Raw genomic sequence first — 15281 nt, forward strand, 5'->3', positions numbered from 1 at the left:
AATGACTTCCCCGAAACTCTTTGTTGGCACAAGAGTACCATTGAGTGGATCCAATTGCAGGATTGCGGCCATACTTCTTTTTAAGATGAATTTCAGTAGGCAACAATACCAAATATAATTAAGAAAAACCTTTTCTCTCAGGAAGCTGTAGTTATGGTTAGTTATTTTCTTTATATGCTCCTGAAAATATTCTAATAATTGGAGGGTAAAAACACTAATAGATAACATAAAATTACTGCATTTATGCAATTTTTTTTCTCTTTTATACCAGTTGATAGAATTTTTCTTATAGCAGAAGCCTGAAAAAATAAGGTAAGAGAAACAAAACTTCTAAGAAAAGAACAGAGATGTTGGCTAAGTTTCTCAAAACCACAATTTCCCTGCCTTTTTGATCTTCCTACAGACAGCATAAGCCACTGAAACTCCTCCACAAATGAAAGGCATTCATGGGAAGCCATCAGAAAGCATTGGTCTTCCTCTGGGACGCAGGACAATAAAAGAAAAGTTTGCGTCCGGCACGTGGGCCTACCACTGGGCTTAAATGAACAAACCGTTGCAATATCCTTTGGCTTTGTGAAAGTGATACTTCCTACTTTCTTAGCAAGAAAGGAAGCCGTATATAAACAGAACAAAGGGAAGAGGCAACACAAGCCGAACCTCTCATAATAAATATTACAGTGAAAGTTTTGCTCATCAAACTAAGATTAAAAACATATTTTAATCTCTCGAGTCATTCAGCTTTGATGTATGCCAAAACAGAAAGTTTATAATTTTGTAAGATTTACAGCATTTCTACTGGGAATAGTTTCATATTTCATTTTTCTCCTATCTGAGATTAAGATTATATTAGACTTAGTCTATCCCCTGAAGTATGTGTAAGAGTAAGAATTTCTTCAGAGAACGGGACTTTGGGTATCTTTTTTATTTAAATATAGCATTTCCCCCATAAATAAGTTAGTTTCCCAGTGAGTAAAGCTCTGAGAAACCATCTGGATCATAGTGTAATTATGACCATTGAAACAATGAAATACTTTGTAAAATGTCAGTTTTCCTAAACCACAGGAATGGAGAGTTCAAATATCTGCACTAATTCCCATAGAACAGACAGAATCACTAAATAGCATGTATTTCTGGTGTTAAAATTAGGAGAAAAATATATAGTTTGGGTAAGAAGAGTGATAAATTATCATCTGTGATATCACCACTACCTGCCCATTACACAGCCTGACATATCACATGAAGCAGTAATATTTTCCAAAAAATTACAAAAACAAATCATAAAAATTGTGTTTCAAAGGGTGCTAAAATGACATACTTGATTCCATTGTGTAACTTCCTTGCTCTTACACCCACTCTTCCAACAGCTTGAAAACTCTTTTCTTGTTTTACCTCTATACAGTGATAATTTCTAATTCAAACCGAGCCTGATACCTAGGGTGACCAGGTGTCCAGTTTTCAACTGGAACACCCTGGTGGCTCTGATCAGCATCGCCGACTGGGCCGATAAAAGTCTGCTGCGGTGCTAAGGGAGGTGAGTCCCTACCTGTCCTGGTTGGCACAGCGCTGAGCCCTGGAAACAGCCAGCAAGTCCAGCTTCTAGGTGGTGGGGCCACAGGACTCTGCATGCTGCCCCCACCCTGAGCACTGGCTCTGCACTCCCACTGGCCAGTTCCTGGCCAATGGGAGCTGAGGGAGGCATGCCTGCGGGTGAGAGTGGCATGCCTGCAGGCGAGAGGGGCGTGTGGAGCCTCCTGGCCCCCTCCCGCCTAGAACCTGGACCTGCTGGTTGCTTCCAGGGTGCGCGCAGTGCAGTGCCAGGACAGGCGACAGCCTGCCTTAGCCCCACCACTGCACTGCTGACTGGGGGCTGCCTAAGGTAAGTCCAGGCCCCAACCCTAAGCCCACGCCCTGTCCCAGCCCTGAGCCCCCCCAAAACCCAAAGCCCACCCCAAATCCCTCATCCTTGGCCCCAGCCCAGAGCCCTCACCCCTCCTTCCTCCTAACCCCTGCCTCAACCCAAAGCCCCCTCCCCCACTTTGAATCCTTTGGCCCCACTCTCCAGCTTGGAGCCCCCTCCTGCACTCCAAGCCCCTCATCCCTGGCTCCACCCCAGAACCAGCACCCCCAGTTAGAGTCCTTACCCCTCCGCACCCCAACCCCCTGCCCCAGACCAGTGAAAGTGAGTGAAGGTGAGGGAAAGTGAGCCACCGAGGGAGGGGAAATGTAGTGAGTGGGAGTGGGGCCTTGTGGAAGGGGCGGGGCCTCAGGGGAGGGGTGGGGCAAGGTGTTCAGTTTTGTGTGACTAGAAAGTTGGCAACCCTACTGATACTGCTTTCACTAGTGCTACCTGCTGTGATTCCATGGAATTACTCTTGATTTACAACAGGGTAAGTGAGAGCAGAATCAGGCACTGTATATTTAATAGTGTTTCGCATAAGATGAGAGATGAAGCAGCTGAAAGCTAGAAGAGCAGTAGCAGCAAAATAGGTAGGGATTTAGACCTAGGTAATTATGCTCTCTCCAATTTGACATGTACTGTACATCAGTATATTGCCTCCTAAACATCAAGTCATCACAAGTAATATTAATACTTTAGTGCATCACTGTAAGTGGAGACTTTGTTTTTAAGCAAATACTCTGGCAAAAGTTTAAATCTGAAAAATAAACAAACACACACCACCTCAAGACACCAGAATTCTGGTTAGAAATGATCCAGTTAGCACAAAACAAATTCTATTCAATATTACCAAACTATGTTTAACAAATTATTAGCAAGGACATTTTACTTTAATGTCAGGAAGGTTTTCAGAGTTAATAAGAACACTACTCTCTAGTTAAATATAACTCCTCAAATCCAAGCATGAGGCTCCCTGGGTGGATCTCCATGGGGTCTGGGGGAACGGGAATCCTCCTGCCATGGAGTGCAACTGAAGCTGCATTCATGCTGCTGCACCCCTATTCTAGCTGATTTTTTATATCCTACCCCACCACGAGCCCTCCACAGGAGAATGACCAGTGGATAAACAGTCATGTTTCCAACTGCTCAGCCCTTCACCACCCCCTAAAATCCTATCAGGGATCAGAGCCACTGAAAGGCAGAGTGTACATGAAGAAGAGCTTGATATGGAAGGAGAGAACAGAGGAGAGGTTCAAGGGGTTGAGGTGATGCACTGTTAGGGCAGAAGACAATCTTAATATTGAAAGAGGAAGCTCTTAGAAGCTGCCTTTTGAATAGACTTGAAGGAACTATTAGAGGGGAGGAGGTTTCAGAGCAGAAGGCCAGAACCTGTGTTTTAACTGACAGCACTAACAAGAAAACAATGGTTTCAGAAATATTACAGCAGGAGTAACAAGATTACAAGCAGGAAGTAGAAGTGGCAAGGCCTGGATGACACCAGGATGGTGAGCTTCAGTGACTATGACAGGGGGATGGTGATGTTGTAAATAAAGGACCGAGAGAAAGGGGAGAAGCACAGATAGATCTTGAGTCACTTGCCTAAGGCACATATCACGCAAATGGAAGTGCAAAAGAAATAATATTCAGGAGTCCTGTCTCCGAGACTCCAGTTCAAATCTTCAGAAAATACTTCCCTCAGTGTTGTCATGTGGTACTCATGTCTGTGAAGATAAGTGGTACTTTGTACAATGGTGTTTCAGTTTTCATGATACTTTACAAATCTCATTATTCACTTCACCACCTTCCACCAGCTCCTTGATGACACCCAGTGATTGTTTCCTTTTCTTTCCTTTCTCTGCCCATAAAAACAACACAGTCAGGAAATAATAAGTAATTTCAAGTAATTACAGCTCAATTTTAACCATTTAATTTGTAATGAACTTTTTAAGAGAGATCTATATGTCCTGTAGGTTATGATACAATTTTTTTTATTTAATTCCAATAATATCTTTTACAACTTCATAACTGAGATGCAGAATACATGGATTTCTCTGCTTTCACAACATAATTCACAAAAGATTCAACAATTTGAACATTGTACAGTTCAATCTGAGTTTTCAACATAAAATACAGAAGTATTGACCTAGTGATTAGGAGGGTTTGAGAGAGGCATTAATAAAAATAACTCCTATTGGTAAGTTACTATAAAGAATATTTTGATAAATGGAGAAACATGAGAAAATCAGCATGGAAAATCAAAAGTAGAAAGATTTAGCAGAGACAAAAGCAGTGCAAGCTTCCCCATAACAGTATGCCCATGTATTTCAACTATGAGCAGGAAGGATCACCTAAAAAGGGAAACTGAACTACCCAGTCAGTATCAGGAGGACTCCCGGCAGTGAAACCAGGACAGTCCTCATGCAGGGCAGGTTTGGTCACCATGCTGATAGTTCTAGGGGAAACATCTGATGGAGAAATTGTGTTATCAGAAGACTGGAGGGACCCAGAGAATCATAAATCAGGGCTAAAGCACATGGCTTTTGTTTCAATTTCTTGTTATTTGCAATCTCAAGGATCCACCATGTTTGGTAGGGCATACCTCCCTGCTTCTTCCACAGTCCTTTAATGGAAACTGCCTCAAACTCAGTAATGTGAAGTTCTCTCAGCTTCCAATCCCCTACATGAAAGTAACTCTTGAAACGAAAGAAACAGACACATGGGGATGTGTGTCTAGAAAGTTTTATATCTGGATAAGACATCATGTTAGAAGAAAATTTAAAGCAGAATGAAGTAAAGCTAAGTGGTCTTGAAGCTCTTGAAAACTGGACTACAGTTAAAAAGTGTAGGATTAATAATGAGAACATGGAAAACAAGGAACAAAGGAAAAATTATTTCCCTTCCCAAAAAATTGTTTACAGACACTCAGAGCACTATCCATTTCAGATCCCATACAAATCATGTCCACAGGAAAATTATCCGCAAAGAAAGGTGAAATTTCCCCTTATTCTCAGAACAGTGTTGATTCTGTGTTACATATAGGAACAAAATCTGAAAATTGCCCGTTAAAAGAGATGTTTGAATATAAAGAATCTTGGATTGGAATTTTCCTGGACTCCACTATAAGATTCATGAAAACAAAAAAGAAAACGTCCACCACTGTTTATAAGAAATTATCTGCAGCAGGATTTTCTTCATCTGTCCTTTACTTGGTGAGACTAAAAACAGAGTATGCTGACCAGTTTTACATCTACAGAACATCCAAGGAAATGAAAACATCTATGTTGGCCAAATTACAAGAATCCTCAGACCACTAAAGGACTGCCATACCAGATCAGACCCATAGTCCATTTAGTCCCATGTGCTGTCCCCAGTTGTGGCCAATATCAGATGCTATGAGAGAAATTGTGATGCACAATCATGCAATAACATGCTTATGGAGGAAGTGTCTTCCTAACCCTAAGCAGCTAGTGGTCCCCTGAAACATGAGTTCTCATGCTTTATACATGTTTATTACTCTAGCTAATGTAACTGGGGATATAAAAGACGCTGATATTTACTCAATATTGTTTGGTATCTGAAGAACTTGTATCTCTATATTTGTTTAAAACAGAGTATTTTGATAACTCTGCAGGTTTTCTTTATTTTTTGGTTAAATTTTGTGTACACTGGTTGTCTAATAATTGTTTATGGGAAGAGTCATCAAGCAAAAATATTATGAGTTATAAATTTATAATTTCAGTGACTGAGTTAATGTTTTACTTATATAAATCCATTTTCCAGCCTTTTCAATGGCAGTAATCTATAATGAAATTCATATATCAATACAAAAGGGCATACTACTCCTGCAAAATCTCCCTCCCACAATTCCCCACACTCTCCTCATGCTCTGTGGTACGGGAGTGCTATGCATTCACCTTCCTTCTGCAGAGCAAAAAAACAACAGAAGCACGGGTCATCCATTCATAGCATAAATGAAACTAATGAAGTCTGACTGAAGGCTGGGGGAAAGGGGAAAAGACAGAAAGAAGCCAAACGACTGCTTCATATTTGTACAAGTGAAACAAAACTAACCACAGGCCAGTACTTGAAGGGCAGACAGCAGTAAAATAAGCTTAAACAGAAAGTCATGTAGAAAGCCACACTACCATATTCAAGGTTCCCCCTGGAGTATGCATAGGAAAATAGTCCCCCTAAAATTTTAGCATGTCTGCTTTTTATCCCACAAAATAAGGCTAATTGTCCGCAGTGTCTGAACTGTTTTTCCTTGCATGGTAGAGTAGAACAAGTAATATCTCTTCATCTGTCTGTCACAGAGAGCTTGAAACATTGCCATGAAGGCAAAAACATCACTAATCATAGTACTCCAGCAAGCCATGAAGCCAGTCCAGAGAGTGGTATCAGTGAGCGAGTGAGCGCATGTATAATCACACAAAGCAGTAGGGGAAAGAGGAAAGCTTCATCAGAGGAATAGTTAGACACAAGCATCTGTCCCTCGGGAATGAGCAGGGAGAGGAAAAAAGCATAGAGAGATTCTAAGGAATAAAGAATGGAACTATCCCTAGTGCTAGAAGACCACTGAATCTACTAGTGAAAACAGGCATTTGGTGGTAAACAAGTATGTTACTGGCGTTCTCCATATCCTGTAATATCCTGGTGAAATACTTGTGGACTAAGGCTCCAGTTCCCCAGGACCCACACTGTAACAGCTGAGCCAGTCTACTTTAATGCTGAGTTTATTAGCTATCTAGATTGCTTTGAGAGGGAGGGACCCTTCTCGCCCATTTCAGAATTGGCAAGGCCTCTGTGAGAGAGCTAGACTCTTAACTCAACAATCAAGGGAGGACTAAGACACCACTTCAGCATTGTCTGGACTGAGTAGGACTGGATTTACTAGCATCTGGGGTGTGAAGTGTAGAAGTGCCAAGTGAGCAGCTCTCTTCATTTTCAGCCTGTCAACAAGATTTTCTTGCTCTTTGACCACTTGCTGTGAGCTGACACACAGCTCATACGTCCTAATCATTAGAGAAGATATCTAATCTTCTTACAGAATTTCAGCTGTGAGGTGATATTAGAAGCTTCATCAATGGATATGATCAGCCAAAGAAAGGTTTCAAAGTGAGACGAGGAGAGGCCAAGGTAGGTGTCTTTGTGGGACACCCACAGAAGTGCTCTGAGGACGCCACTGGAATGAGACTCTGAAGGTGCCACAGCTGGACACAAGGGGAGGACGTTTATGGGTCACATCCAGGGACAGGGGTAGGGCCCGAGATGGTTGTATGCTCTAGACATACCAGGCTCTACTGTAACAGGGACCTTGGTGGGGACACTTCAGCTAGGCACATTTTGAGCACACAGGGAAGGTCTAAATGACCCCAGGAGCTGAATCAATGTTCAGCCAGCCCGGGACCAAGGAAATACAAGCCAGCAAAAGCCACTATTGCTTCCTTTTCGCTGCCTGGGTCCTGCCATGAGACATAGCTCAGCTGAACCCCAAGGGTCAGGGCCATAATGTTTAGAGAGCAGCTAATCTCTATGGTTAGGTGAAAGAGGGATGGGGCTGACACAGTAACAGCTGTATCAGTGAAAGTCTGATATAACTAAACTGAGGTATACAAGAAAGCAAAGGAAAAGCAGAGGCTATCAGACAGCTGAAAATTCAGGGTCAGGGACCTCTGATAGCCCTAGAAGACATATTATAAGAACAGCCACACTGGGTCAGACCAAGGTCCATCTACCCAGTATCCTGTCATCTGACAGTGGCTGGTGCCAGATGCTTCAGAGGCAGAGAACAGAACACGGCAATCTGTCAAGTGACCCATCCACTGTTGTCCCATGCCAACTTCTAGCAGTAGAGATTCAGATATACCCAGAGCCAGGGTTCTGTTCCTGACCATCTTGGCTAATAGCCATTGATAGAGCTATCCTCCATGAACTTACCTGATTCTGTCTTGATACCACTTGTACTTTTGGAATTCACAACATCCCATGGCACAAGTTCCATAGGTGGCTGTGTATTGTGTGAAGCAGTACTTCCCAATGTCTGTTTTAAACCTACTGCCTACTAATGTCTTTGGGTGACCCCTGGTTCTTGTGCTCTGTGAAGAGGTATATAATGCTTCCTTATTCACTTTCTCTACACCATTCATGACGTTATAGACTTCTATTACAGCCCTCCTCAGTCATCTCTTTTCCAAGATAAGCATCTCAGTCTTTTTAATCTCTCCTCATAGGGAACCTGTTCCATACTCCTAATCATGTTTGTTGCCCTCCTCTGTACTTTTTCCAGTTCTAACATACCTTTTTTGAGATGGGGCGACCAGAACTGCACAATAGTGAAGGTGTGGGCATATCATTGATTTATAAAGTGGCAATACAATAGTTCTTGTCTTATTATCTATCCCTTTCCTGATGGTTCCTAAGACAGTTAGCTTTTTTGACTGCCTCTGCACATTGAGCTGATGTGCTAAGAAGAGTATCCATAATGACTCCAAGATCTCATTCTTTGTGGTAACTGCTCATTTAGACCCATCATTTTGTATGTATAGTTGTGATATGTTTTCCAATGTGTATTACTTTGCATTTATCAACACTGAATTTCATCTGTCATTTTGTGACCATTCACCCAGTTTAGTGAGCTCCTTGTAACTCTTTGTAGTCTGCTTAACTATGAGTAATTTTGTATTGTCTGAAATCTTTGCCACCTCACTGCTTACTCCTTTTTCCAGAATTTATTAATATGTTGAACAGCACTGGTCCAGGACTAATCCCTGGGGACCCTGCTATTTACCTCTCTCCACTGGGAAAACTTGACTATTTATTCCTGTTCTTTGTTTCCTGTCTTTTAACCAGTTTCTGATCAATCAGAGGACCTTCCCTCTTACCGTGGTTTCTTACTTTGCAAAGAGTCTTTGGTGTGGGACCTTGCCAAAGGCTTTCTGAAAGTCCAAGTACACTATGTCCAATTGTCCACATACTTGTTGACCCTCTCAAAGAATTCTCATAGATTGACAAGGCATGATTTCCCTTTCCAAAAACCCTGTTGACTCTTCCTCAACCTATTTATTCATCTATCTGTCTGATAATTTTTCATTTACTATAGTTTCAACCAAATTAACCTGGTACTGAAGTTAGGTTTACTGGCCTTCAATTGCCAGGATCACCTCTGAAGACTTTTTTAATAATCGCATCACATTAGCTGTCTGCCAGTCATTTGGTACAGATGTTGACTGAAGTGATAGATTACATACCACAATTAGTAGTTCTGCACTTTAAATCTGAGTTCCTTCAGAACTATTAGGTGAGTTCCATCTGGTCGTGGTGACTTATTACTCTTTAATTTATCAATTTGTTCCAAACTCCTCTACGGGCACCTCAATCTGTGACCGTTCCTCAATTTATCACCTAAAAAGAATGGTGCGGGAAGTCCCTCATACCCTCTGCAGTGAAGACCGCTGGAAAGGATCCATTTAGTTTCTGTGCTGCAACAGCCTTGTTTTCCTTGAGTGTTCCTTTAGCACCTCAATCGTCCAGTGGTCCCACTGGCAGGCTTCCTGCTTCTGATGTTTTTAAAGAAAAAATTTTCCATTAGTTTTGTGTCTTTTGCTAGTTTCTCTTCAAATTCCTCTTTGGCCTCCCTAATTATACTTTTATACTTTACTTGCCAGAGTTTATGCTCCTTTCTATTTTCCTAAGTAGGATATGACTTCCAATTTTAAATGGTGTCATTTTGTCTCTAACCTCCTCTTTTGCTCTGTTGTTTAGTCATGATGGTCCTTTTTTTTTGTACTCTTACTTTTTTATTGTTATTTGAAGTATAAATTTAGTTTGAACCTCTATATGGTGTTTTTATAAAGTTTTCATGCAGCTTGCAAGCATTATTCCTTTTTATTTCTGTTTAACGTGTATTATTTTTGTGTAGTTTCTCTTTTTGAAGTATATGCTACTGCGATGGGTTTCTTTGGTATTCTCCTTCTCCCGTCCCCATGGGATGTTAAATTTAATTACATTATGTTCACTGTTATCAAGTGGTTCAGCTATACTCCCCTTTTGGACCAGATCCTGTGCGCCACTTAGGACTAAATCAAGAGTTGTCTTGTGGGTTCCAGGACTAGCTGCTCCAAGAAGCAGTCATTAATTGTGTCTAAAAATTTTCTCTCTCCAGCCCTTCTGAGCTGACATTTCCCAGTCTATAGGGGGATAGTTGAGATCGCCCATTAACATGGATTTTCTGTTTTTGTTGCCTCTTTAATCTCCTTGAGCATTTCACAATCACCGTCACCATCCTGGTCAGGTGATCAGGAATACTGTTATACTCTAATTACTCAAGCCTGGAATTTCTATCCAGAGAGATTCTTTCACATATAGTGCCACTCCTGACCAATGCAACCTATTCTGCCATTCCATATATTTTGTATCTTGCTATTACCATGTCCATTGATTATCATCATTCCACCAAGTTTTTATATATCATATCCTCAATCAATCCAGGCATTCAAGTTCACCCATCTTAGTAGTTAGACTTCTTCCACTTGTATACAGGCACTTATAAAATTTGTCAATATTCAGTTGTCTGCCTTCGTGTGATATAACTGAACAGGGCCGCCTAGAGGGGTAGGCAAGTGGAGCAATTTGCCCCAGGCCCAGCAGGGGCCCCACGAGCCCTGGCCCAGCAACGATCTGGATCTTCAGCAGCATTTCAGCGGCGGGGGGGCCCTTCAGTGCTGCCGAAGACACAGAGAGACTGAAGGGCCCCCCACCGCCGAAACGCCGCCAAAGACCCGGACCGCCTCCGGGTGAGTACAAGCACCACAGCTCCCTCGCTTTGCCTCAGGCCCCATGAATCCTCTGGGCAGCCCTGTAACTGAATGGAACTCTTTTGTATTTGACTGTTTCTCTTCTGTTTCTACCTGTTTACCTTCTATCCTCTCCTCTTTACTAATATCACCTTTAATAAATCCTCTCCTAAGGGATTTATACGTCCAAACTGTGGGCTCCTCTACACTTGCTGGCTTTCTTCAGCTCTTCGTTTAAAAATGTCTATATGACCTTTTTAATTTTACATGCCGGCAATCTGGTTCCATTTTGGCTTAGGTGGAGCCCATCCCCTATATAGACTCCTTTATTCCCAGAAGGTTCCCCAGGTCCTAATAAACCTAAATCCCTCCTCCCAACACCATCATCTCATCCACATTAAGAAGTTCTGTCTAACTGGCCCTGAGCATGGAACTGGAAGCATTTCAGAGAAGCCACCATGCAGGTCCTTGACTTTACTCTCTTTACCTCGCACCCTAAATTTGGCCTCCAGAACCTCTCTCTTACCTTTTCCTATATCATTGGTACCTACATGTACCACGACCGCCAGCTCCTCCCCTGCACTGCACATAAGTGTCTAGAAGTCTCAGGATGTCTGCAACCTTTGCACCCAGCAAGCAATACACCACGCAGCTCTCTTGGTCATCACAAACCTAACTATCTGTATTTTCTAATAATCAAATCTCCCATTACTATTACCTGTCTCAATTGCAGAAGGGCAAGAAGAAGCCAACACACATGGTTTTACCTTTCCTCTTTATGTCCCATCAAAAGACAGAAGGTCATACAGCTGGTTTGGAGAAGGGAAGGAGGTACCTATATTACGAGCTTTGTGGACTGCATGTTGATGCCTGTAAGGGGACCAGTTACAGGTTATAAACAGGTTCCTTTGCTCAGAACAGCTGGCAAAGGCCCTTTTATTTTTGCTGTATTCCAGGCATTTTCTTGAAAGTGACTCCTGAGGAGAGCTTGACCTACAGCATCGGCTCCTATAGAGGATGAGCAGGAAGTGGTTCCTGCATACAGTAGCAGGAATGACCCCTTTTGATGAGAAATTTCTGTTGCTTCAAATCATCCGTCTGCCCGTCTATCACTGTAGAGAGGAGGACTTCTTAGCACCAGCGCCAGCCGTGTCCATCCACTTTTTAGCAAAAGAAACAAGCACAGAATTCATGTCCCTTGCAGATTTGGCCAGAGAGGTGCTGCAATTACACCTTTTTCCCACCAGGGGCTGCTGTGGTGCCAGAAGGGATGGCAGCTGGCTCACCGTTGGAGAAGGAGGGAGCACTTTGGCCTTGCCTCCTTCTAGTCCTCCCTCCATTTCTATAAAGGTTCTGGCGCCCTTACTTATTAGTATGAAATACTGGAGGAGCTACTTGATACACACAAATATAAAGCCTTATTGTGCTCCCACTTCCATTGACAGCACGGACAAGATTGGGTCCTTAAGGAGGTAGACAACAACAACAACAACAAAATAATAAAGTAAAGGTATAGTCATTTTCAAATAAAACAGAAAACACAAAAACTTCAGTGGAAAAAAACCTGAGATATAAAAGAGGAAAAACTCACTAACTGCTCTAATGAAAGAACATACCCTTGACCTCTAGTGACTCAAATAGGGTGTTAATTGCCAAAGGATTAATACCCACTGCATTACAAATAATATAACCAGTCATCAGGAAATTATAACACTGTATAATCAAGAAATGCTGAAGTCTCCCATAGAATTATGTAGAAGCAGTGGAAAGTTACTAAAATAAGAAACTAACATTGTATCAGCTCAGAAGGATTCAATAACTCACGGCATTATGGAGGAGAACTTAATACTTAAAAGTATGAACACACATATTTTATATCTCCCTTACACACACTCACAAAATAATTCACACATTTTTACAAGCATACATATAATTTTAGAACACTAAAACTATATTTACATAATGCTAAATGAAAGACTTTTGCACTGTGGAACACATTTGGTTACATCTTTATTACTTTAAAATCCATTACCTTTCAACATACTTTAAATAACTTCCATTGCCATTTCGGCAAAGTATCAAAGATATTTGTTGTTTAAACAAGGGCTTCCTCTTTCCCTTACAATCCTCATTTGGTTCTGCCATGAATTTGTGACATCATGGAATTTTCCAAAGCAAAAAATGGTGGCAATTTAAACACAGGATTATAAGTTTACAGAAGAATCAAGGATCACACCTTTATTCAAGAACAAATATCTACAATAATAGCTGGTAAAAACAACAGAAAATTACTAGCCACCCAACACCTGTGAAGGATTGAAATAATTCTATATTTTTAGCCCTACTTTATACAACTTAGAAAGATAAAAATGTAAAGGGATAGATGACAGGGTAATTTCATATGATGGAGAGATTTCAGAAATCTAAGAGTAACCAAATTCTTCGGACAGCAAGAGGGTGAAACAGATCATATCAACTCCATTGTCCTAGCATTGAACATCTGCCTACCAGTTGTGCAATGTGTTTATGTGTATCTTAGTTCCCTCTGCCGTTTGGATGCTAACATGACAAAACTTATCTTTAACTGGTTTATGACAGGCAGATGTTACAAAGAGCAACTTATCTGTATGTTGGGTAGCTCATAATCAAAGGTAAAATGAACATGAGCATTTGTTTGCCATGACTTGTATGTATAGGTATGTTGGCATTTAATTATTTACTTAAATAAATGGGCAAAGAACAAAGGTGGCCTTCTGAGAAAATAGAAAAAATATTAGTATATACAAAAACATTCAGTACAGAATTTCCATACAGTTCATAGTAAGTGGGGGTTTTGTTGTTGGTTTTTTATATTTTTTGTTTTAATAAATATTTATTTCATTACAGCTCAGGGTTCAAGTCAAGCCACGAATAGCCCTGGCCTAGAAACCATAAATACTAGGTTGTACTCTAATCAAGCGGCTTTCCCCAGCTTTCTAGCAGGATGGGTTTCATTGGAATCATAATGCCATAGCTCCGCCAGAATACATTCAGACTGTTTTTTTAAAAGGCAGTTCCCATCATGGAGGATGGTGAAGCTCAAACTACGTTCATATTTAGTAGTGATAACCAGGAAGGACTGGTGGAGACAAAGGATGCACATCCTCTTGACCATACCACAACAGTGCTTTCTCCCCACCAAGTCCAGAAATAGAGTTGGATAGTGCCACAGAATCAACTGACTCTTCTAATTGCACATAGGAAGGGTATATCCATGAATGGCAAGTTGTCTCCATATAAAGATGATGAGATTGGGGGAGAATGGATAAGAGATGATCACAAAATACAGCTGGCCAAAGTCTTAATAAATGAAGCCTCTGGATTTTAAATGTCTTTAAATCCTGATTATTAAAATCAACTGAAAGCCTCAGTAAAATATATCTGCTTTTAAATTATGTCCATTTACTGGTAAATTTAATCTATTTCAACATTTTTCAGACCTACTACAAAAACCATAGGATTCATCTATGTAATAGAATTTATAAATGTGTTATACTTTAGGCTGTTCCACAAGAAAAATCACAGCTTAATTAAGTTAACTAAGCTGATTAAGCCTTGCTCTTTCACCTATTACAAGAAATATTTAGCCCTGGAGCCATCCTAAAGGCACCTCATCCAGCACATTACATGTTTTGTAGAAATATTGAGTACTCAGTCACTGGAGATAGAGGAAGAAGCCAACACCCCACATTGTCAACCTACCTGCAAAAGAGCAGCAGAAGTATCAGCTGCTAAGACTCCCTTCTTGCCTGAAAGGTAGGTACTGTGCTATAAAGGAATAGTGCAAACTAAGAGAATAGTACTCAAAAAGTCCACATCTCTGGGACTATGCTAACTGCAATTATTGTATAATTAAGTCTCTGATACTACCATTTGAGTCAGAGTATTTGCAAACAGCTCATACAAAGAGGTTTAAACATAAAAATAATAGCATCTTTGTTTTCAGCTAAATTTAGTTCCATGTCTTGCCTTTGCTGCATCTAATGAGTTCATATTGTTAAAATAATTCTTTAAATCTTTCAAAAAATGTCTAAAAGCAATTTTCTAGTCAAATAAAAAAGTAGCTAAATAGGAACGCAAAATGCTTATCTTTGCTCCTGCTGGTGCAAGGGTGCTGCTCTCCGTCTCAGAAAGATTTCTGGCACAGTGAGAAAACCTGGTCAATTTCAGATTCTTTCCTGGGACCTGTCTGAAGTGTCGACATGCAGCTAAGCTGAATATTAATATGCTCTCCATCATCAAAAGCTGTTGCATACCCAAAGGATGAGAAGTATTTTAATCAGCTTTCAGCTTGTCTAGCAAAGTCAGTTTATTCCTCTGGGATTATACATCTATGTGCTCAATTTTGTCTCTGTGCTCTCTCATATATATTACTTTTGAAACTAGCAGTAAAGAGCCCAAATCGGCTGTTTTGTCAGAAAAGCCATTTAATGCTGTGATTCAATTACAATATTTTAGATTTAACAAGAACATCTAATAGATGAAAAGCAAAGGAAAAAAGAGTTGAGAAACCAGCCCTTTAGTGTCTTGGTTTTACACAGTAACATTTTTTT

General features: G+C 40.8%; 1 protein-coding gene across 9 annotated transcripts in view; it reads right to left on the reverse strand.

The window, feature by feature from the left end:
- The window catches only part of FTO (FTO alpha-ketoglutarate dependent dioxygenase), a 335810-nt gene that overhangs the window by 193512 nt on the left and 127017 nt on the right, over nucleotides 1-15281 (reverse strand). The window contains exon 8 of one of the 9 annotated variants that reach the window (XM_030582228.1): nucleotides 11473-11849. The exons of the other annotated variants lie outside the window; for them this stretch is intronic. Within the exon in view, the coding sequence (XP_030438088.1) occupies nucleotides 11799-11849 (51 nt within the window). The 3' untranslated portion in view covers nucleotides 11473-11798. Of the gene's footprint in view, nucleotides 1-11472; nucleotides 11850-15281 lie in introns of those variants that run through there. 9 annotated transcript variants of the gene reach the window in all.

This window comes from Gopherus evgoodei, chromosome 12, assembly GCF_007399415.2.
Source record: "Gopherus evgoodei ecotype Sinaloan lineage chromosome 12, rGopEvg1_v1.p, whole genome shotgun sequence".
Lineage (NCBI taxonomy): Eukaryota > Metazoa > Chordata > Testudines > Testudinidae > Gopherus > Gopherus evgoodei.